The 23,119-nt window shown below is 44.0% G+C and overlaps 3 protein-coding genes and 1 long non-coding RNA gene across 4 annotated transcripts in view; 2 read left to right on the plus strand and 2 right to left on the minus strand.

Annotated features, from left to right (window-relative positions):
• Positions 1 to 23,119, plus strand: part of LOC122384861 (cuticle protein 7-like) — a 29,558-nt gene that overhangs the window by 969 nt on the left and 5,470 nt on the right. The window lies entirely within an intron of this gene.
• LOC122384844 (cuticle protein 7-like) lies at positions 7,252 to 8,420 on the minus strand. Its single transcript, XM_043372624.1, has 2 exons — positions 7,962 to 8,420; positions 7,252 to 7,770 (listed from the first exon to the last, which is right to left on the minus strand). The coding sequence occupies exons 1-2, from the start codon at positions 7,965 to 7,967 to the stop codon at positions 7,351 to 7,353; spliced, it is 426 nt and encodes a 141-aa protein (XP_043228559.1). The 5' UTR covers positions 7,968 to 8,420; the 3' UTR covers positions 7,252 to 7,350.
• Positions 18,744 to 19,341, minus strand: LOC122384846. Its single transcript, XR_006257109.1, has 2 exons — positions 19,232 to 19,341; positions 18,744 to 18,973 (listed from the first exon to the last, which is right to left on the minus strand). It is a non-coding gene; the product is annotated as an uncharacterized LOC122384846 (long non-coding RNA).
• Positions 19,364 to 21,982, plus strand: LOC122384845. The gene is made up of 2 exons (XM_043372625.1): positions 19,364 to 19,996; positions 21,615 to 21,982. The coding sequence occupies exons 1-2, from the start codon at positions 19,945 to 19,947 to the stop codon at positions 21,944 to 21,946; spliced, it is 384 nt and encodes a 127-aa protein (XP_043228560.1). The 5' UTR covers positions 19,364 to 19,944; the 3' UTR covers positions 21,947 to 21,982.

Genomic DNA, 23,119 nt, shown 5'->3' on the forward strand with positions numbered 1-23,119 from the left:
ATCTGTGATCAATGGACAGTGGCGTCCATTAGCCCTCAAATCTTAGTCTGCCGATCACAACATAATGCATGGTATGAAGAATGCTTACCCGTTAGTGTAAGCGACCTGAAGGCTATTCGCAGTTGATCTTAAATCTTAATCTATCATCTAAATATCTTTTGCTCATGTTGGGTGAGTGTCACACTGGCTGCAGCTCCATTGTCACCTAATGGTTTAGGTGCACCCTGATCATTTTTTTTTTCTACACCGCCACCCATGAACAGGTGACCAGGAGTGCCCCCTCCCTCTATCCCAGCGACACACAGAACCTTACGTTAACACCAGTGAACTTAAAATGATAAGTCGCGGCACTCCCAGCTAAGAGTAAGGAAAAAACAAAAAAAAAAGCAAAAAACGAGAGAAATATCAGTGGAGTATGCATGCTGTTAATATAGTAGCTTAACCCGGCAGTTGCTGGGGTATTTCGCCACCCACCGTTTGCTGGGGGGGGGGGGGGCGTTAAACGCCCCCAGCCGATAACTCGAGAACCAATAGGCGCAGCGAAACGCACGAGGCGGCAAACGAAAGAACGCGACGAGACGCTTCAGATGAGTACTTTAAAGTTGAAATTTGAGGTCACAGGTCGGGTCAAGGTCAGGTCAAATACCTGAAATCGGGCTTTCAGTAGCATGGACTTCAGGACTTCGCAATGGGCGGTTCTCGTCATAAACTCTGTCAAAACGGTGCACAATCCATCATATAAGGCCTACAAGAGTGTCAGCTCCATGTAGGGGTCAGTCAGGCATAGGTCAGGGTCAAGGTCAGGTCAACCGGGTAGGCACATATCCCCGAAAATCAAAACTGATATTCGCAGCCTGTGACACATGTTTTATGGGTAATTTGGGGCGTAGAACAAGATGGTGACATTCATTTTGTCATATGTGTACGTGTTTGGCTCAAAAAGTTCAATTCAAGAAATGTATGTATCATGGTCGTGAAGTAGTCACGAGAAATTGCCAAGATTCAGTTCAAGATTTTGGAAAATGCGGATCGATAATCAATAATCGAAGATAGCCATTTGATTGTTCATGGTATTGGCAGTCTAATGGCGTTTACGGCATGTCTGTATGTCTATTCTGTGATTTTATATCATTTTTTGAAGATATGCCGTTTTTGGTCGAAAACTCAGAAATCATGACGTCACTAAAACCTCGATATCTCAAAAATTTTCCGACCGATTTTTTTGAAACTTTGTCACAATACACTTCAATCAATTCCCTACAGGTACCCAAAATTTGGCGCGCCTGCGGCGCGCCGTTTTTATGCTATGGCCCGGCGAAAAAAGTGGGGGCGTTTAACGCCCCCCCCAGCAACTCGCGGGTTAAGAGAAGCAAAGTAGTCACAACTGAAAACAGTTGGTGACTGCCCTTCTACGCCTGGAACGCCCACTGATGCACACTTACACATGGTATTGTTAGTGGGAGGAAGGGATTAGAGGGGGAGCGGTCATACATACATACATGGTGGATGGTCGTAGGTAACATTTCTGGTCAAATTCAAGCAAGGTCATTCACTGAGCCTCTGTAAAGCTGTCCAACTAAGCAGAGCTTGTTGTCAGACAGCCCACAGAGGCCAGTTCCGAGGTGGTTGGAGTAGAAATTAATGCAATATAACGAAAATGAGAGGAAACATCAACGAGAGAGAAAAAAAGACGGAGAAGGAATACAGCTGGGAAGGAAAGACAGGCAAGAGAACTACTACTACCCTACAATAAGTTTTAATGTTTGACGGCCAGGTGGGCCGCGAGCCCCCGCCCGCACCCCCGGAAAATCATCTTTCCCGGGGGTGCCCCCTAACCACCGCCCGGGCGAGGGGAGCGCCGACCCGACCCGACAGGCCGGCGCCCCGCCCGCCCGGACGGCCGACCGGTCCCTTTCAAGTGGGACCGGTACCCAGGTTGGCCCGGATGGGTCATAGGGGCGGGGGCCCAATGCTCAGCAACTCAGGGCACCGCCACAGGCCGGTGGAGCCCGCCTCTACGTTAATTAGCTTACGTGGTTACCCTGTATGCGTGCATTCATTCCTCCGTACAGTCGTTCACAGCATCCTGTCCACAGCCCAATAGACCTATAATTGTTATGGAGTTAGTATTCAGCTATCATAAGCTGCTTAGATGTTTCTTTTATTGTTCTTTTTGATACAGGTTCAGCTCTAATGGATGGGAAATGCGTTGCAATCATTGAGTTCTAAATTCGCGGGCCAATCCAGGCTAGCGTCTGGGTGCGATATAATTTGCTTGTAAATGGCTCCATAAAATGTTTTATGTTTCTGCTTTCTCTATTACCGGGTCGGGCTGGCTGAAAGAGGGAAATGATGGGTAATGGTGATCTCAGATGGATTATATTATACATGAGTGATATGGTTTGCTGTTTGGCAATGTCTTCTAGTTTTAGTAGCTTTAGTTTGGCAAAAATTGAACTACTGTGAGCTAGCCTGGGCTGGTCATCAATAATTCTGATAATCTTTTTTTGAAGGGTGACTAGTTTAAGCATATGCGTTTTGGATGAGTAACCCCAAAGGAGACAGCAGTAGTTAAGGTATGGTAGGACCAAAGCGTTATATAAAAGAAGTCTATGCTTTCTGTTTAGAAAATGCCTGGAGCGACCAATTATACCAATATTCCGGCTTATGATGTTTGAAGTGCAATTGATGTGACTTTTCCATTTGAGGTCATTATCGATTAATACACCAAGGTATTTCACCGTTTGTGTTTCTTTAATTGTAATTCCATTCATTTGGATATTAATGGTGGCTTTATTTTTCTGATTGCTGTATATCTGGAAAGAAGTTTTATCCGTGTTCAGAGCTAATTTATTTGTATGGAGCCATTTGCAAATTTTGGGAACTTCCTCATTTAATGTAGACTGCAATTCAACATAGCTTTTTCCTTGAAATATCAATGTTGTGTCATCTGCATAAAGCAAAGGTTTGAATTTGGTGGAAATATTAGGGAAATCATTAATAAAAAGAACAAAAAGGAGTGGGCCAAGGATAGAGCCTTGGGGCACGCCCACTGCTATTCTTTGCAGGCCAGACATGGTATTGTTGAATTTGACACTTTGATATCTATTTGTTAAGAAGGAGCTAATAATTGAAAAGAGTTTGTCTGTGATGCCATATGCTTTGAGTTTACTGCATAAAATTGAGTGGTCTACTGTGTCAAAAGCCTTTTTTAAATCTAAAAATATGCCACAAGAAATCATGTTTTGCTCAAAGCCCTCAAGCACCATATTCTGCAGCAGAAGGATGGGCATGTAAGTTGAGTGTCCCGGTCTGAAACCAAACTGATCTGAACTAAGTATATTGTTTTTTTCTAGGTGTGCTACAACCCTGGTATAAATTACTTTTTCGAGTATTTTAGACATGTAGGGAAGAATACTAATGGGGCGGTAGTTATTCATATGCGTTCTATTACCTGATTTATAAATTGGATTAATCACTGCAATTTTTAGCAATGATGGAAATGTACCAGAGCTGAGACATAGGTTGTAGAAGTGAACAAGATCCTCTAGTATTGTTGAGTATGTCAATTTGAATAATTTAGCATTAATGCCATCATAACCAGATCCTACATTCTTCATACCTTTAATGATACTGATAAGTTCTTCTCTACTAATTGGTTGGACAACTCTCGTGTTATTTCTGCAGCTTTCAATAGTTGAATGCGAGTGATCACTGTCTCTTCCAAGTCCCTGTTGGATCTTCTTTCCAATGGAACTAAAGAAAGCATTGAAATTTTCAGCTATTTCAGATTCTTTTTCAATAACTGTGTTATTATGTTGGAAAGAAGAGGGGTAATTGTTTTTGGTTTCTTTGCCAACAGTATATTTCATCATAGTATCCCACATTTTTTTGCTTTCATATTTGTGTTTCTCAAGTTCCTCTTCTATGAACCTTTGCTTTGCTTTGCGGATCACATTATTCAATATGTTTCTGTATTTGTTGTATCTATTTTTGTTTTCAATTGTAAGTTCTTTTAATTTGGCCTTGAAGAGACTACATCTATGCTGTATCGAGCTCAATATAGCAGGAGTTATCCAGGGCTTAATGGAACTAGTTTTACGACTTGGTGTATACTGATGACTATACCTATCTATTCCTGATCGGTAAGCTTCAATTAGGGTTTCACAAGCCACTTCAGGATCTCTGACTGTATTAAAATTTAATAAGCGACTGACCAGGTGCTCTTTAAAATCTTGGATTTTGTGGTAGTCAAATGCCACAACAGATTCCCTGTTACCTATATTGTGAATGATCTTATCGGTTTTGATGATTCCAAAAATGGGGAAATGGTCACCTGTATCGTCAATAATAATACCACTTTTTTCAATAATAGAAAGGTTGTTTGTAAATATGTTGTCAATTAATGTTGCAGATAGATCGCTGGCTCTTGTTGGCTTGGATATTATTGGTAAAAAGCTAGAAGACGCAAAATTATTGAAAAATTCTAGAGGTGCCCCACCATGGCTGACATTCAGTAAGTCAGTGTTGAAGTCACCACATATGAATGTAGTTTGTTTCTCTATTTTTATCCCTTCCAGCATATCACTCAGCTCGTCAATAAAGGTATTATGGCTAAGGCTGGGAGGTTTGTAAACTTGGGAAATGATAAAGGAAAAATTGTTTTTAAATTCACACTCTAAAGTCAAGGACTCTGTGCAGGACATAGTTAAAGGCAGCAGTTGTACTTTTCGTATAACATCATTTTTTATGTAGATTGCAACACCTCCCCCTGCCCCTACTTTTCTACTATCAAAGAATCCTACATAACCATCTAGCAGTCTTCTTTGTTCATTTTCTTTGGATAACCAGGTTTCTGAGACACATATCAATGACCAATCACAGTTTGATTGGTGGAGAAATGTTTCAAATTCAGTAAACTTATCATCTGAAAATATTGACCTAGCATTGATGTGTATAATGCTGAGATGGTTACTTGTATTTTTCACACTTGTTTGAGCGGGACTGTGAGGGATGCTATAATATCTACAGTTTGTTCTGATATTTTCAAATAAATGATACGATTCATTGTTGTCAGATGGACCAATTTGCTGAAAAGGTGAAAATATGTTCTGATCTAGTGACAAAGGGTAGTTGGTGCTAGTTTTCAAGTTCATACAAAAACAACTTAGAAAAATGCACTTGACTACAGGGAATATCAGGAATTGACTGTCCTAATTGAGATTCACCTACTAAGTAAACCACACTGGGCCCTGTCCCACCTCTGGTCAAGGTCGGCCCAAAAGGCTGCACCGTTAACTCAGGCTTGTCCCAGGGCAGACAGTGCAGTCAACTGTTTTATTCGCTGTTTACTTTCTGGGGAGTCTAAAGAGAAGAGAAGAAGAATGTTTGTTTGAGTATATAAATTTGCCAAAATGTACAAGAATACAGAGCTAGTACACTTTCAAGCTCTTGATACAAAAACAGAACATCACCGCTATAGTGCACATAATTTTTAACTAATAGGTATGTATCGAAAATAAGAACTTAAGAAGGTTAGCTTGTTTGGATACATAAGGTTTGCGTGTGAGGATTAGGAAAATTCAGGAATTGGAGTGTAGTTAAGTTGCAAGCAGCTCGTTTACAAGTCCACGCAACATGCAGCTATTTCCATGCCATTATCATTTTCATTATAGGCATTATCCTTATCAATTAGCACAACCTGAGCACCCCAACCCTGAGGGACCACTCCCCACGCCACCGGCTGCCGGACGTTTGCAAAATATTGCTTGATTTCCGAGTAGAGAGATCCCAGATATATGGGACACTATGGCAGATGTATGTGTCTGTGAGTTTTGCACTGCATTATTTGTAGCCAGTAAGCCGACAGGTATTTTATGCCAGTTATACAGGGCAATGACTGCTTCAGTGCACTTTTGAGCATTTAGATCACACCCTAAGGGCACCCCCTCAAGGTTTGTGTAACACAATGTTGTTACTTGTTTAAATAATCTTGTTTTAGGAGCACCTCCAGTCTCCAGTGATAAGACTGTTAAAACTGCCTTTCTGCCAGGCATGTTACTTGCTCAGCAACACATTCATCCATCCATACTCACATTCATTCCACATGCATCCACGTAGCTCCAATCGCACAATGGCAGAGCTAGCCGATGCATGCCTGGAGGGCTCATTGATGTGTCAACGCATATGACTGTACACCCTGAGGGAGGCTCTGGTGCAGGGTGGATGACAGACGGTAGCTGTCCATGCTCAGCACAAGTAATGATGTATCACAGTTGTACTAATCTGTGGGTATAAGTGCTGGTGCATCTCATCAGGTCCATTATAGGGCCATCTGTACCAGTTTGTCAGGCTACATAGCCCTACAGCAGTGCATGTCCAGTCCACTCACAAATGCCAGTGTCAGGGCATTCAGTTATATCAAATAGGTAGCAGGTAGCAGCCGGGGAAGCAACGGAACGGTCCATCCAGATAGGTACCTCGGTTTGCTGAGTATTTTACTTGCTCTTATTTTTTGGACTGCCTTGTCTGGCGAGCTGAGGCAACCACATACTCTCCAAGGTTTGCTGTTCTGCGGGACACTGATCCAGGTGGGATGTTTTGCAGGGTCTGTGACTGCATGAGGCGTTGAGCCTGACGGAGGGGTGCATTGTGGGTGATGGCTTTGATCTCCTCTGGAGTGAACCATGGTTGGATGAGGCTGTAGCGCTTGTCTGTGTCATCTCTAGCCATGATGTTCCCGTTCTTTGCTCCTCACGTAAGGCAGCAGTCTCCTTACTCACTATCTCAGACACCAATTTTTCAATATCAGCACGCTCCATCATTAGACTCCCCAGAAAAAAGTGGAAAAGAAAACTAGAAACTAATGAAAAACAACTCCTCAAAAAACAACTTGACGTAGGGCGTAGGCTAAGTTACCTCACTAGTAGTATCTTAATCACAAATCTGACCCAGAGTAGCAACGAAACTGAAATATCTGGCCTAGGTGAAAAAGGAACAGAAATGAGAAAACAAAACAAAAATCCAATCAACTATTGCTAAACTAACTTGAATTACTAAGCAATACTCTTCCTAACTTCCCGCATCAAAATCGATCTACACGGCAAAAATGGCGCACGTCCTCTCAGCTCGGCTGATGGCACAATATATTGCTCATTGACTTTTATCACCGTGACATATTGCTGTACCCTCCACGACCACGTGCTTCTTGTCGAAGAGTTACACACATAATCAAAGTGACACAAAACGGTACAAATTACCATAAATGTATTCCAATAAGTTAACACACGGTCTAACGGAACCATTCCAGTACGGTGGCATGATTTCACACAGTAAGATCAAGACGTTGTTTTAGTGGTGGGCAGTGTTATAGGCCGGCGTAGAGTGGTGAGGAGCTGCCTTGTAGGCAGGGGCAGCGTGCTGCTCGGGGTAGGCGGCCTGTCCGTCGTAGGTGACCTCGGCGTTGTATCCACCATAGTGGTCAGCCGTGTACTTGACGTGCTGGGTACGGCCGTCGGGCAGAACCACCGAGTAGTAGCCCTGCACGTTGTGACCGTCGCTCTGCTCGTTGCGGGCGAAGTTGGTGCCGGTGTAGTGGTCGTTGACGGCGTATTCGAAGGCGAACGGCATGGCCTCCTCCTTGTACTGGGTCTGCGGGTGGTAGGGAGCCGGCTTGTAGGCCGGAGCAGGGTGGTACGGAGCCGGAGTCGGGTGGTACGGAGCCGGAGAATCGGCGGCGGCCACGGCCAGCACGGTGGCAAAGATGAACACCTGGAATGTCATCATAATTGGTAAGTCAGTTTTTCACCTGATCTGTTCAGTATTTATGGTAATTATCAATATTTTACAAAACAAATGATGTAGCTCATCGAAAAGCGGCATTGACTGCTCTAGTGTACCTATGTTTGGAAATTATAGCTGAAAATCAGCATTGTGGTTTGTAAATATGATTTTTTCCTCACCTTCATGTTGGTTGGTTGGTTGGTTGGAGGAGTGTGCAGAGCAACTGGTGCCGACTGCCACGTTCCGACACCTTTTATACGGCGAGCGGACACCCTCACGGTCTAGGTCACGGTCTAACCCGTCCAACAGAAACCACAGAGCATGCAGTGGTCAGTGGTTTACTGTTCGGCCCGCCTGAACGCACGGACCCTGTCCAGACGACCTTCAGAGGCCCGTGTAAAGTGACAGTTTGCGATAGGAGCAGGCGTTAGAGATCGCCGATAATCAACGACTTGTAAGCTACAGACGATAGAAGATAGTGAAACAGAAAATTGCGAAAACTCTTGATAATGAGAAATACAACGTGCCTATAATGGTCTAGGACACGATGTATGTAAATACTAACGGTCTAGGACACGATCTAATTGCTCCAACTTTTGTTCATGCCTACACTTCGTTGGCAGTGACAACACGCTGGCAAAATTCGCTTCTACAATCAAATCTACTCAACAATCTACTTCTACAATCAGAGGCCTGTTTCACTAACAAATAAAACTAGTAATTACAAAGAAAAAGCTTGAGTTTACAAGAAATAATTACCAACATTTGAGATTTGGATTTCACGAAACCTTTGAACATGAATTTTGAGTTTAAAATTTGCAAACTTTTTTACAAGAAAAAGTTTGCTATAGTTCGTTTTTTTTTTTCAAAAGGACGCTGGCTCCAAGCTCCTTATCGAAGCTCTCACGTGAGTTTTAGCAGCTTCAGCGTCTGGCCAAGAATTTCTTACCGAAAAAATATTCGATTTCAAATTGTACACGGTAAGTACCCGGACATTGTGTCTTGAAAAACTAGCATAATATGATGACGTCACTGGTGGCAGCAGGCACCCAATGTCCGTACGATGGGACAAAGTTTCGACGAATTTGGGGGAAACTTCGTTTTTCACTGTTGCTGAGGTTGTAATCGAGTAAGCGGTTTCGTCCATGATAGTTATACGTTACATTGCAATACAAGTTCGACAGCATGACGTCACCACTGTTCTCATGTCTGGTTACAAAACGCACGTATGGAAATTATCGGGAATACTTCACATGTTAAAATAAGGCGACGTTCGAGTTTCTCAGGTTCAGTTTTTGCTCGTTTTGCTCGCTAAAACGCGTGCTTTTTCGAAAAACATACTTGGAGCCAGAGTCCTTTTGAAAAAAAACAAACTATAGAAAACATGGGAATCGCAAACTTTCTGTTTCACGAAGACCAGAAACTTGAAAGAAAACATCGTAATTACAAACCTGAAATTCCAGTGGTCCTGACGTTCGGAATTTTGATACTTTTTGTGCAATAATGCAAAACAGTCATATATTTAGAACAAGTATGCTTTGTTGAGTCGTTTCATGCTCTATTTTTACTTAGCACACACCCTAAGAAGCAAAATAATCGGTATTAAAATATCGTCATGTTTTGTCATTCGCGCGCCATAATTGCATTCAACAGTCTTCTGGGCCCAGTTTCACCAAGTGCGGTAAACTCAATTTGGGGTAAAATACCAAACTACCCCACTCCATAACTACAAAAATACTACCCCGAAATTAGTTAAACTAACTTGGTGAGGTTGGGCACTTGGCCCAATCTCACCAAGTTATGTAAACTTAATTTTGGGACAGTATTTTTGTAGTTACGGAGTGGGGTAGTTTGGTATTTTACCCCAAATTGAGTTTACCGCACTTGGTGAGATTGGGCCCTGCTGTCAAATGTTTTGCATGCTATTTTCTTTCAATAATAGGATAATGTGAACTATCATTTATATCTTTTTCCAACAGCATCATTATTTATAATTTATTTAGGCAGCTTTTGACATGAATACTACACAAAATTTGATAAAAAGAAGCAATATCTTTAATATGCTATAGTTCTTGATTAAAAACAGTTTTACTGTTTACAAGTTTATTTGCAAACATTTTCTTATCGGAGGTGCCACTGGCGATGAAGCTTAGTGAAATCGGTTTTTACGTAGTTGGTAAAAATACTTATGAATTGTAAACTACAAGCACTTGTAATTACAAGTTTTTAGTGAAACAGGCCTCTGATCTTCTTACGGATGGATGCTACAAAGTTGGTGCATGGTAGGTAAATGGGGTGTAGCAACTAGCAGGCACTTATCGCAAATATGTCAAAATTACTTTCCTGACTAAAAAGTAAACAACTCTGGATGCATTGTTCATGGCGCCAAACCATATTCATATCAACGTATGTCGTGTACCTATTGGTAGGAGTGAAAAGGTAGGTTCTCTGTTCTACGTAATCTATGGACGTGATCTTTCTCTCAAAGTAAAATTAAAGAGAGCAGAATAGATAGGTATACCCATCTTAAAGGGACCGTCCCACCTTCAAAAAAGTTTATTAGGTACTTGGCATAAAAGTGATTCACCGTGGTTTAGAAAGAGGGCAAAATAATATATACCAACTTTTGCCTAAAATTTTCACCGGTTTTTGAGATATTTGACTTTCGCTTTTATTTATTTTTGTTTTGCTTATTTTTGGGGGCCTTCGCTGTTCCATTTGACGTCATTTGGGAGCAATAATTTGGTGTCTTAAAAGTGCCACAAATGTTGCGCGGAAGGCGGTATATGCTACCCACTGAACTCTATAATGTGGAAGGCGCATCGGCCGCCAGATGGTGTCCAACGGTGCCGCCATGTTGCGCAGACCAGGAAGCGGCCGCCGCCGCCTGTGTTGGGGAATAGGGAATTCGGGACCTCGATTTACGTTTTCGGCCGCTGCATCCGTTACGTTCAAGCTATGTAGACACGGAACCCGGCATCTTACACAGAATTGAGGGGAGAACAAGATGCAATCTTAAAAAATCCTCAGATACAGGGAACTTATACGTTAAACCCTTATAAGTCAACGGGGAAATATGGAAATTGCTATTTTGGCGCCGCAGGGCCTCGGCTAAGGAATTTTGACTGGTGGGCCACTTGGGCAGCGACATGGACTGACCTTCGTAGCCATAGCCCCCCCCCCCTCAATTTTCGATTTCTCCCCAGATTTCGGCCACTTTATTCTGCAAAAAACGTCAGGATGGCATTCAAAAAATGTAAAAAAAACGGGGCTCGACCCCCCCCCCCGACTCTTCACAGAGAGAGGAGAGAGTAGGGACCCACAACCCTCTCAGTGGTGATACTCCCGCGGTGCACATAAAATCGCACAAGCACGGAATATATAGTCTACGACATATCGTAGTACATATCGACATATCGACATGTCGTAGACTATATATTCCGTGGCACAAGTATGCACACAATATTGACGCAGATTATAAAACTTTGGACGATAACTTAAGGCCGTGAGTGGATCGCTCGCCGACTAGTCGGAGATTCGGAAGCGGTCGGACGGGATCGGGCGTTGTTGGGTGGATCGGGAGGAATTGTGAACAGCACGAGTGCAACTTTATACACTGAGAAAAAAGTTAACTCTGTACCACCTTTAATCCCCTGAAGGTACGACAAAAACTAGTAGAATATTCCGCATACTCGCCAATAAATTCTGCTTCTATTCCACAAGTATCCCTCCCTGAGATGTTGCAAGCTTTGCGCGAGATGTTTGGCAGAGTCATTTGCATACTCTTCTTAGATTCTGTTCAAAATACTCTGAAATATTCCCCTAGAGCTCTTACGAAACTCTGAATACGCTGGGAGATCAACTGTCAGAGTTTTCAAAGAAGTTTGAAGGAATTTTGGGAAGAATATGGTAGCCATTTTATTTCCGCTGTCGGCTGCCATCTTTCTTTCGAAGGGTGCAAGAAGCGGTCGGAGCCAAGGTCGGAACTTGAACTTGAACTGAGGAAGTTGAAGTGGTTTTGCGTTGTTCCTGGACAAGTAAGTTTGCTCGATTACTGTTTCTGTATGTTATCTATATTTTGAAGAAGTTAGTAACAGTTGGCATTGGTGTCTTTTGCCTATTTGCTCACAAATTTTGTTAAACTCTCGTGAGCATTTTGCCTTGTGGCTATCCTGCTTTTGTCTGATATTGCCAGACTGAAAAAATATTGCAGATTTTGATTATATCAGTATCAAAAATAAAACTAATGCAGTCTATATCTCTTTTAAGCAATTCAATGGAGGGCATGGTCACATGGTACAATGACAAGGTAAGGCAATTCCGTCATGCGGGGTGACTCCGATTTTCAGGGTGACTGATGCATACCAGTGCGGGTTACTCTGTGATGATAGTGAGTGGTGCTTCTCAAATGTGGTTCTAATCAATTTTAATTTGGACATTGATTTTAGATCAGTTGGTGAAACTGTGGTCATCTCTTCCATTTCAGTCAGGCGCACTGTGGTAATTCTGGTCCATTTATAGAAACGTTGCTATATTTGGAAACGTTTCCAAATATAGAAACGCTACGTTCCATAAATGGAAACGCTCAGAAGCACCGATCATTCCGGACGATTTATCTTAAAGCAAGATGCGTTATATAACTTTCTAGATGGTGGAATGCCATCTAGTGGCAACAAGGAAGCACTCAGGTGAAAATGACACGTCAATTTCGCCAAAACTTAAAACATCTATTTAGCCCAAATCAGCCAATATTCTGCCAAAAATCAGCCCAAATCAGGTTCTGGACGTCATATTTGAAGGGAAACCTCAATGGAAGTTTTTCTCTTATTCATTCTCTCAAATTATATAGACTGTTTCAGTCCATCCTCTTCACCATTTATACAGAAAACTTCGTCGTATTTCCAAGGCCAACATTGAATCACCGTAGGCCATTATTGAATTTATAGAACAGAATGCTGGCTTTCCATTGGTGGTAACCACTTTATGCGCTTTTTTGCAGGGGCTTGCGCTCGCTGTCAAACAGGTGAGCGTGCACCTACCGTTTCCAAATATAGAAACGTAGCGTTTCCATATTTGGAACAAGCGTTTCTATATATGGATCATCGTTTCCAAATATAGCAACGTTTCTATAAATGGACGGAATTACCACAGTGCGCCTGACTGATTTTTGAAAGCTTCTTGAGTGGTCCCTAAAAACAGTGTGAAGTGAACTTCGGCTCACTTCGGCTAGATAGGTACCTAGTGCACAGATATTGTAAACTATACGTCACAAAGCCACTACGTCACAATTTGTGACTTCACAGAAGATCAACGTTAGCGGCCGGCATTTCTAGTTGGAATATAATTAATGGAATAATAAATAAGAAGAATAATAAATAATGGAATTTAGGTACCTACATTTGGACCATCTGGGCACTTTCAATGCTGCCATGGGCGACTAACTGGCCGCATGACCAGGGTGATTGACGCGTAGCAAAACAGGTGATTTATTTGTAGTTTAGGTGATTTAATTCTTGATAAGTAACAAATGCTTTATCAATAAGGTAAGTTGCAATGGGCAAAATTGATTTAATATTGGCGAAGGTCTGGTTTTATTGGAAAATGTCATTTCCCTCCCTATTAACCCGCGAGTTGCTGGGGGGGGGGGGGGGGGGCGTTAAACGCCCCCACTTTTTTCGCCGGGCCATAGCATAAAAACAGCGCACCGCAGGCGCGCCAAATTTTGGGTACCTGTAGGGAATTGATTGAAGTTTATTGTGACAAAGTTTCAAAAAAATCGGTCGGAAAACTTTTGAGATATCGAGGTTTTAGTGACGTCATGATTTCTGAGTTTTCGACCAAAAACGGCATATGTTCAAAAAATCATATAAAATCACAGAATAGACATATAGACATGCCGTAAACGCCATTAGACTGTCAATACCATGAACAATCAAATGGCTATCTTCGATTATTGATTATGGATCCGCATTTTCCAAAATCTTGAACTGAATCTTGGCAATTTCTCGTGACTACTTCACGACCATGATACATTAATTTCTTAAATTGAACTTTTTTAGCCAAACACGTACACATATGATAAAATGAATGTCACCATCGTGTTCTACGCCCCAAATTACCCATAAAACATGTGTCACAGGCTGCGTATATCAGTTTTTATTTTCGGGGATATGTGCCTGCCCGGTTGACCTGACCTTGACCCTGACCTATACTTGACTGACCCCTGCATGGAGCTGACACTCTTGTAGGCCTTATATGATGGATTGTGCACCGTTTTGACAGAGTTTATGACGAGAGACGCCCATTGCGAAGTCCTGAAGTCCATGCTACTGAAAGCCCGATTTCAGGTGTTTGACCTGACCTTGACCTGACCTGTGACCTCGAAATTCAACTTTAAAGTACTCATCTGAAGCGTCTCGTCGCGTTCTTTCGTTTGCCGCCCCGTGCGTTTCGCTGCGCCTATTGGTTCTCGAGTTATCGGCTGGGGGCGTTTAACGCCCCCCCCCCCCCCCCCAGCAAACGGTGGGTGGCGAAATACCCCAGCAACTGCCGGGTTAATAGAAGAAGCGTCCCTATATTTGGAAAATGCCTTTTCATTTTTGGAAGAGCGTACCTAAAAATAGAAGCTTCCAAAAATAAAACAGATGGCCATAGTTTCACCAACTGAGATGGACAACAACCAGTGTCCCAAAATATGTTGATTTGGGTGGGAGACGACACCCAATGGCGAATTATTTTCCACTCTTGCATATGAGTTTCGAAGTGATTTTCCCACTCCCAAATGGTCTTTTTGCATAAGTGAGTGAAATAACACCCAAGCCCAGTGCCGTAGCACTGAATTCGCACTGAAATCGTTAAGTTTTTCCCTCATGTATCAAATTCAGATCCCACGTTTTGCTTCCCATTTTCCACTCTCATTGGCCTTTTCGGGCTCAAATTTTCCACTCTGACACAAAGCCAAATTGCAATTTTGGGACACTGACAACAACCATCTACATTCTACACTTCACCTCACGACCCTGTATCAGTCACCTTGAAAATCGGAGTCACCCCGTATGACTGTTCCTACCCAAAACCGGGGTCGTCAGCATGACTTGTAATGCAGAAAACATTTTGCCCTGCTTTTCATTTTGAACATAATGCCTATTAGCATTGCATGGAAAAAATGGTCTTGAAATGGACCATGATTGTCCCCTCCAGTCATTGCCCATCGGACCATGCTGACACCCATGCTGGAAACTGGTCCTCAGATATTCCAACCAGACATGGGAGATGATCCCGGGATCATGATCTTTGATCCGATCCCAGGGGTTTGGATCCGGGATCAAGGTCAAAGGATCAAGGTCAAAAAGTCAAATTTTAAAAATTTTTGCTTTTCACCAAAAAAAGGTCTATTGGATGCAGAGTTTTACGGGGAACATTTTGGTGTCATTTGTATTCCCCTAAGTTGTATAGTTTTTCCAAAAATCAAATTTCAAACTTTTTGTGAGTGACATTCACTAAGTTTTTGGACGATCCCAAAGCCATTTTTTGACCGATTGACTTGAAATTTGGAATGTGTATAGTCCACACCTACTTCTCACATATATAGTTCGGTTTTTTGAAAATTTTGAAAATTCTGGATTTTATATGTAATCTCCCGAAAATTTTGGTTTTTCCAATTTTGGGGGGTCAAAAACTCAAAATTTTGAAAAATCGAGATAGCCATTTTGTAGACGTTAACATTTTGCATCTTTTGGCGTTTGCAAACTTGAAATCGCTTTAAAATTGAACGCGTAGAAGCTGCTTGAACATTGGGCTGATTTTGGACGAAAATCGCGTGTAGTGACCAGGGCTGCGGAGTCGGAGTCGGAGTGGGAGTCGGAGTCGGTGGGAGTCGACAGTTGTGACCGGAGTCGGAGTCGGAGTCGGAGTCGATTTTAGAAACCCGAGCCGGAGTCGGAGTCGGAGTCACCGAAAATCTGTCGACTCCGCAGCCCTACTAGGTCTGCGGAGTCGGAGTCGGGAGTTGGAGTCGGTCGGAGTCGACAATTCTGCCCGGAGTCGGAGTCGGAGTCGGAGCTGGTTTTTGAAAGCCGGAGTCGGAGTCGGAGTCGGAGTCGCCGAAAATCCATCGACTCCGCAGCCCTGGTAGTGACGTCACAAAACCGTGATTTTTTCGAAAATGTTCCGTCGGATTTGGCTACAATTTGCACACGATGTGTAAAATTGTTGTAAGAAAAGGTACTGCAAGTTTCGTGACGATATCTTACGCCGTTTTTGAGTTATCGGCAAAATCCGTGAGGGGGGGTAATATTTACCCCCCCCAGCGCCGCGCGGGTTAACCCTCGCCCGCACATGCCATTTTCCCATCCTAGAACGCACATGGGGGGGGGGGGGTGGTTGCCACCCCCCCCCCCGCGCCATTTCGTTCCTGTTGGAGATAGAGCTTAGCGGTAAAGACCAAAAAGATTCTTTGGGAAGAGACGAATCCAATGATACCCAGTTTTACCTTCTCAGGTCAGTCATTGACCTTCCAGGTCAGGTCAAACTAAAAAATGTTGCTGTTTTAGGTCACCGTTGGATATCAAGCGCGCTGTTTGTCATATACCGATGACGATGCCGTTTTCTGGTGCCAAGCCAGCTAGAACCTCTTTGTCACACTACCCGACCAGGTTTTTGCTGCTGAGGTCATCTCAGGTCAAGTTAGGTCAAGGTCAATAATATGTGTTTGTATGTCTGTGTGTGTCTGTGTGTATACTGATGTGTGCACCGATTGTTTATGTGTCCATATTACATGAAATCATGATCTGAGAAGCTTTTACCAAAAATGTAGTCAAAAACATTCAAAAAAAGTAAATTCAGCTTGCCTAAAACGCAATTATGTTAGATGACCTAGGTTGACCTTGACCCTGACCTTGACCTCTGTACATCGTCGAACAACATGTTTCATGATAGGTGGGAGGTAGGATTGGCATAAAAGGCCGAAATCAAGGTGTTAAAAGCTCACAAGGCCCATAGCCAACGCAAGATGTTGAGAATTGGCCATTTGGGTCATGACATGACCTGAAAAACAAGGTCATATCTCCGAAACCAAAAACCACAGAAACTTGAAATTTTCCGTGGACATCAAGAAAGGATAGAGGAGCAGCTATACGAAACATCAGCCTTCTAGCTCTAAAAATGTCGAGTGCAGAGCAGAAAGACTACCTGGGGGGTGGGGGTGGCACCCCCCCCCCCCCATGTGCGGGCGAGGGTTAATGGTGAATCGTTTAAAAGTATTACATTGTGTATAATGCAAATAATTTCGTAGTTACATGGGTTTAAAGAAAGTATGCCGATATTACCCAAATTTCCCCTACATGCGTTGTATGTAGATTTGATTTTCTTGATGGATTTGATCATCTGTGTATCGCCGTTCCAGTGAGTGCAAATATTCATGCCTTTGATGAATATAAGGAGTCGAAAAGGCCTCTGACGTAAAGTAGTTCAAGTCGATAACAAAATCTCTTTTTTTAAGTCCACCGATTCTCATGAGCTTTACATTTTTGAAATCGTCTCGTCGTCGCCGTTCGAATGGTGCATACCACGTCTTTTGAGTATAAAGTGACCCTCCGACGAGCCGTGATGTATTGTTGACGACAACACCCTTTTACCGATTTAGTTCTTGGTAACCTTAATTAATTTCCTTTGATCATTTCCATTCATCCTTGTTTCCTGTGTATCCATTTCCAGTGCATCGAAGAGTACCTACACTGAGAAACACTCAAGCCTATCCATGGTTCTCGGAGACCATGCAGGGGTCGTTCTGGTCTTGTATGAGAGCCTCAATTGGGGAGGACTTTGTTTACAGTTGTTGGTCTCCAGTTTGGTAAAGTTCTCAGGTTTTTCCCGTAACGTTCTCGAGTGAGAATGGTGTGCTATCTTGAACGAGAGCTTTGCCCGGATAAGGTACTCTTATACTGCGGGATGATCTCCCATGAGAACCTTTACCAGGTCATGAGATCATAAACAAACACAATTCCCGCTCATAATATGATCCTGTATGGTCTCCGAGAACTTTACAACTTAAGAGCGCCGGCTTTCCTGGCACGGCATTCGCGCTCACGACCCATTCCCCCCCCCTCTCCCCTCCCTGTAGAGCGCCAGCTTTTCATGGCACAGCATCCGCGTTCTCGATCCTTCCCATTCCCTCCATGCACAAACAAGGTAAAGAACAGGCATGTATATTTATTGTGTCAGATGTCAAAAAAACTCACTCTGGAACAGAACATGCGATGCAGTCATTCGAACATTTTGAACATTTTGTTTCAAAAGCTGCCCAAACCCTTTCGCTTGCCGCCCCAGTCAGTACCGACCAGCGTGCTGAGTCTCAACTGTGTCGTTTAGCAAGAGACCATAATATCTCCCGGTGCACGACAGCTCAGTCCCTTTACTTTACTTTTAACACGGAATGCAGGTAAGTGCAAAAATGCATGTCAAGCGGCGTTCCCCACGGTCCACAGACTGTGCGAACGATGTACAATTCAAACACTGTTAAGTTCAGGCACGTACAATGAGTTACACAGGCACAGACATTAAAAAGTTAATACAGGTAAAATGTATGGGCTGGCATGTGAACACTACCGACGGCAGTCCATGTGAGACCGAAGTCTAGCCATAGGAGCGGCGGAGGCGACGACAGCCGGTTGGCCGCTCTAGACAGTTTGCGCAGCTGGTAGCTGCATCTGGCTGGGGAGGAGCTACTCCAGCATGGCAGCCTGCTGACTGCTGAACCATGAGCGCCATCAGACGCTCCAGCTGCTCGTTGTCTCCCATCACCGGTACGAGCGATCCGACACGACGGTGTTAACTTATGTGCGTCTCTGAATCGGTGTCGCGCACAGGGTCAATCTCACTCGCGTACTGGCCACGCATATTATCGATTACACCACTATTTCACTATTTCACTGTGGCCGGACCGTCTCGGCGAACACGCCTCACCTCACCTCGCGGCACTCAGCTGTGTTGACACCAGCGCCGCTCGGACGATACTGACCCTCGGCCGCTCGGCCCGGCCCGGCCGGTCAAGGTCGTTCAAGGTCACGGCTGTCAAGGCGCGACACGCGTGACCCAGGGCCGGGACACAACAGGGACATTTTGGCGTTGTGCGCGATGAGTTGCCTCACTTCGGTGTCCAACATTGAGAGCATCGTCTCTACGGCTTCTTGCTCTGAAAGGGAGAGTAAGACAAATATTAGAGAAACGGCAGAAACGCTTAATTTCTAAGCCATATCCTCAGAGCACACGAATTGGTATTTAAGCAGATTTTGCTAACACTGGCAAACAGATGGCAATCGCAACCTGTCCTATATCCCAAAAATGGGCAATGGCACACAGATTTTGCCACCTCCCAGAGTAAGTAATTACCTTTGCTGTGGTTACTTTCAAGCTGTTAAGTGCACACAAAGAATACAGAAAACAAACTCACCATGAGACGTTCGCGCTGTGCGCCAGACACCAACTCGCGAAAGGAACAACCACGCTGCCGGCAGCCTTCGCAGTGCTTTCGAGAAAGGAAGGACCGGAAGCACTGAGGCATTATAGAGGTGTTCCTTAGGGATATCCATTTGAATTGGTTTGAACTGTTAAAATCGATAAACATCGTGTCATATAGTAAGGCTCTTTTTCATTAAAAATTATTTCTTCTACTGAAAAATACATGTTTTATTTTTATCAATAATTGCTATTTTCCTAAGCGAAAATGGAATCGCAGCACTTCAAACTGCTCTACTCTTAACACAGCGCCACCTACGCCTTTAGTTTCCTTCTGTGCTGACATCTGTCGTCAAAACACGTCAGCTGCGAGAACTATAAGGAAAAAAGTGAGAAGTTTACCATCCTTTCTGACCGAATGACTGCTGGTTCGAATCTCACCGCAGACCGACTGTTTGCGTTACACGGGTAGCTAGACAACTTCCAGTACTAAACTATCTCGGTCAAGACCAAATCCACTCCTGAAACCGAAGTGGAGACCATGCACAGTTCTCGGGAAAGACCAATTCCTCAAAGCGGCAAAATGGAAACCATCGAAGGTACTCAGGTGAGTACTATCAGTATAAGTTCTAAAATGTGTTTCTCAGTGTAAGACTTCGGAGCTCCACCGAGTCCCGAAGCGAGTGCCTGCGAGCGTGTCGGGAGAAGATGGCTCCCTTCCTTGCCGCTGCCTGCAACAAGATGCATGCATGCAACGATGGTGAGGAATATACCTTGGAATATACTATCTTTGCTGAGCGTTTGACAGTATACAGTAAAAATTACTGCATGAGCGCAACGTTATAAACTAATTAACCCGCGCGGGGCTGGGGTCTCCAGCCGAACGCGCGGGGCTGGGGGGGGGGGGGGGGTAAATTTTACCCCCCCTGTTATCTCCCGAACTAATGGTCCGATTTGGAAAATTCAAACGCCAATCGAAAGATCTCATCACGAACAACTAAAAACATGTACTTAATTTTAAGTTTGAGGTCAAGGTCAAGGTCAGGTCAAGGGTACAAATTGCAAGTTCCTACAGTATCGGCCTTGCACCGTAGTTGCCGAAGAATGGAGTCATGGACTGAGACTGATCGCCCAAAACGTGTTCTTAGGCTACCAAGACAACATTCGTTGCATACAATATCATTCAGAGGTCAAGGTCAAGGTCAGGTCAGGTCAGGTCAGGTCACCAAAAACAAAATATAGAAAAGGGCATGTGCGACACATGTTTTATGGGTCATTTTACTCATAGAATTCAATAGGCACACTCAGTAAGTGATATGGACCACCTCTGGATGAATTTCAGGTCGAGGCCAGGTCAAGGTCAGGTCAAGTGAGGTCAAATTTTGAAGTCGGTTGTTAAGGCCTAAAAAGGTGTCTATCTGATGCAGTTTTTCACGGCGAATCGAATGGTGCTATTTTTGTTTCCGTACGAGGTCTAGAACTTCCAAAAAAGTCATTTTTCAAAATTTTGTGTGTCGTGACGTCATACAATTTTGAATAACTCCCACATTTTTGAACCGATTCTTCTAAAACTTGGTATGTAGGTGCACATAGACCACTTCTCTGACATATATTCCGGTTTTTTTCGATACACTCAAAATTTTGGATTTTATAGTTATTGTCCCCAAAAAGTCAGTTTTTTGAAAAAATTTGGGCCAAAATCCAAAATTTTCAAAAAACCGAGATAGCCATTTGATACACAAAGTAGAATTACGTATATCCTTTTTTGTTACGTCTTGATTCCTTTAAAAATGAAGATGTTAGCGGCGTTTGAACTTTTGCCGTTTTTGAGGCGAAAATGGCGAACATGACGTCACTAAAACGTCAATTTCTCAAAAACTTTCCGACGGATTTCGCTCAAATTTTCAGGGAACGTGTCAAATTGATGTAAGAAAAGGTACTGAAAGTTTGGCGGCACTGCGCGCCGCTGTTTTTGAGATATTGCAAAAATTCGCGAGGGGGGGTAAAATTTACCCCCCCCCCAGCCCCGCGCGGGTTAAATATACGCGTATTTGCGAAGAAAGTGAGATACTAACGTGATCTTCATTTCGCTGGTTCCTATCATTTCATACAGTTAAGTCATCGATGACACTCTTTGCTTCTCGCAGGGTACGCACTGCCTAGCCCTACGCTTCAATGATTTGCTGATACGCACGGCATCCCCCCCCCCCTCCACCACCACCACCATTCCCAACCCCTGCCCCAAGAAACATCCAGTCTCATTCCCAAGAGTCAGATCCCTGGGACGAGGTCACGGATCTAGATCACGGGATCCAACCCCATGTCCGCTATTTAGCAATCATTATCTTTTTGCTATAACCACCGACTCTGTGTTTCAGACAGCGCTGCGGAGACTCTGTTGCGCGTCTTGGGGGAGTATGAGCATGTTCTCCCCGAGGACGCGCCCCGACGCCCCCACGTGAAGAAGGAAGACGATGAAGAGGAGGAGCCACGGTACACTGTCTGGGTGGAGGGCTTCAGCATCGGAGAGGCGGGCAGCCTGGTCGACGCCCTCACCCTGTGGGCGTGTGCCTTCTTCATCTTTCATCAAAAAACCGGCCGGCTGCAGAAAAACACATGCTGGTTCATGCGGTGCTATATCCTAGACCTACCGGTGGAAAAGGCGGTGGACCGAAACGTGGCCAAGGCCATCCAGGATATGGTGCGCTGAAGCCTTGAAGGCTTCTCGGTCGCAAGGGGCGGCCAGCAGCTGCGCCCATGTGCTATCGTAGGCACGTCCATGTGGTTCGCCGGCCGCCCGGCTGTCGGGCGCGCTGGAGCAGCGGAAGAGCGCGTTTTTGTTTTGTAGGCTTCTTGTGCGGCTGTTCTCCCGCTCTCTGTTTTCTGTCCATCGTTTCCTGGTGCCTTCCCGTGTTGGCGGACGGCGGGGGCGGGCGGGAGTGCGCTCTTCGTCGCGCCGCCGGCCCCTGCGCTCGCTCGCTCGCTGGCGGCCGGCCGGTGCGAACAGCGCGGGCCGTTCGGGCGCCGCTGGTGTCGGACTGTGCGCGCTACACGAAATCTCAGGAAATAAATACATTTCAACTTTAAAATTGTTTGAGTTTTCTTCCGGATTCTTAGGCACGTCTTTGAGAACGCTTTTGGGGAATTTAGCTGGAAATAAAGAAGAGTTCGATTGTGGTTTGGGTGGAGTTTTAGCAGGATACGGGTAGAGTTTTGTGAGAGTTTTAAAAGAGTCGGGCCTGGAAAGGGATCTTTGGAAGGGTTACAAAGGAGTTTAAAGAGAGCATCGAAGCATTTTGTAGGAGTCACCAGGGTTGTTCCAGAGTTTTGGACGTGTCATGGAAGAATTTATTAAGAGTCACAAGAGTATTCCGGAGTTTTGAAAGGGTTTCAACAGAGTTAACTAAGAGTCGAAAGAATATTCAAGTAGTTTTAGGAGAATACAGTAAGAGTAAATGTGGAGTTTTGCTAGAGTTTTGAGCAAAGTGAGAGTTTTGGCTGAACCAAAAATGACAACTCTCCCCCACTACTGGGAAGAGTCAACTTTTTTCTCAGTGTATACATGTATAAAGTCGGTTGTAGCAGGAACCCCAAAAGGGGGTTGTAGCAGCAACCCCAACATCTTTGAAAATGATCATTAAGCCTATTGGTGTCGCATGGAAAATAATTGACTCAAAAGCCCAAGCGCACTGCGCAGCCCTGATATTTTCTTAAAAAAAAAACTAAGTTATGTACACGTTCACTTCTGGTGAACAGTGTCCCAAACTTCAGATTTCTCTTGGGTGTCTGAGTGGAAAATTCGAGCCACCCAAAATGTGAGAGTGGAAAATTATCCATTCTTATTCTTGAGTGTCATCTTCAGCCCAAATGATAAATTTTTGGA

This window comes from Amphibalanus amphitrite, unplaced genomic scaffold (genome assembly GCF_019059575.1).
Source record: "Amphibalanus amphitrite isolate SeventyFive unplaced genomic scaffold, NRLGWU_Aamphi_draft 000200F_arrow, whole genome shotgun sequence".
In the NCBI taxonomy this organism is placed as follows: domain Eukaryota; kingdom Metazoa; phylum Arthropoda; class Thecostraca; order Balanomorpha; family Balanidae; genus Amphibalanus; species Amphibalanus amphitrite.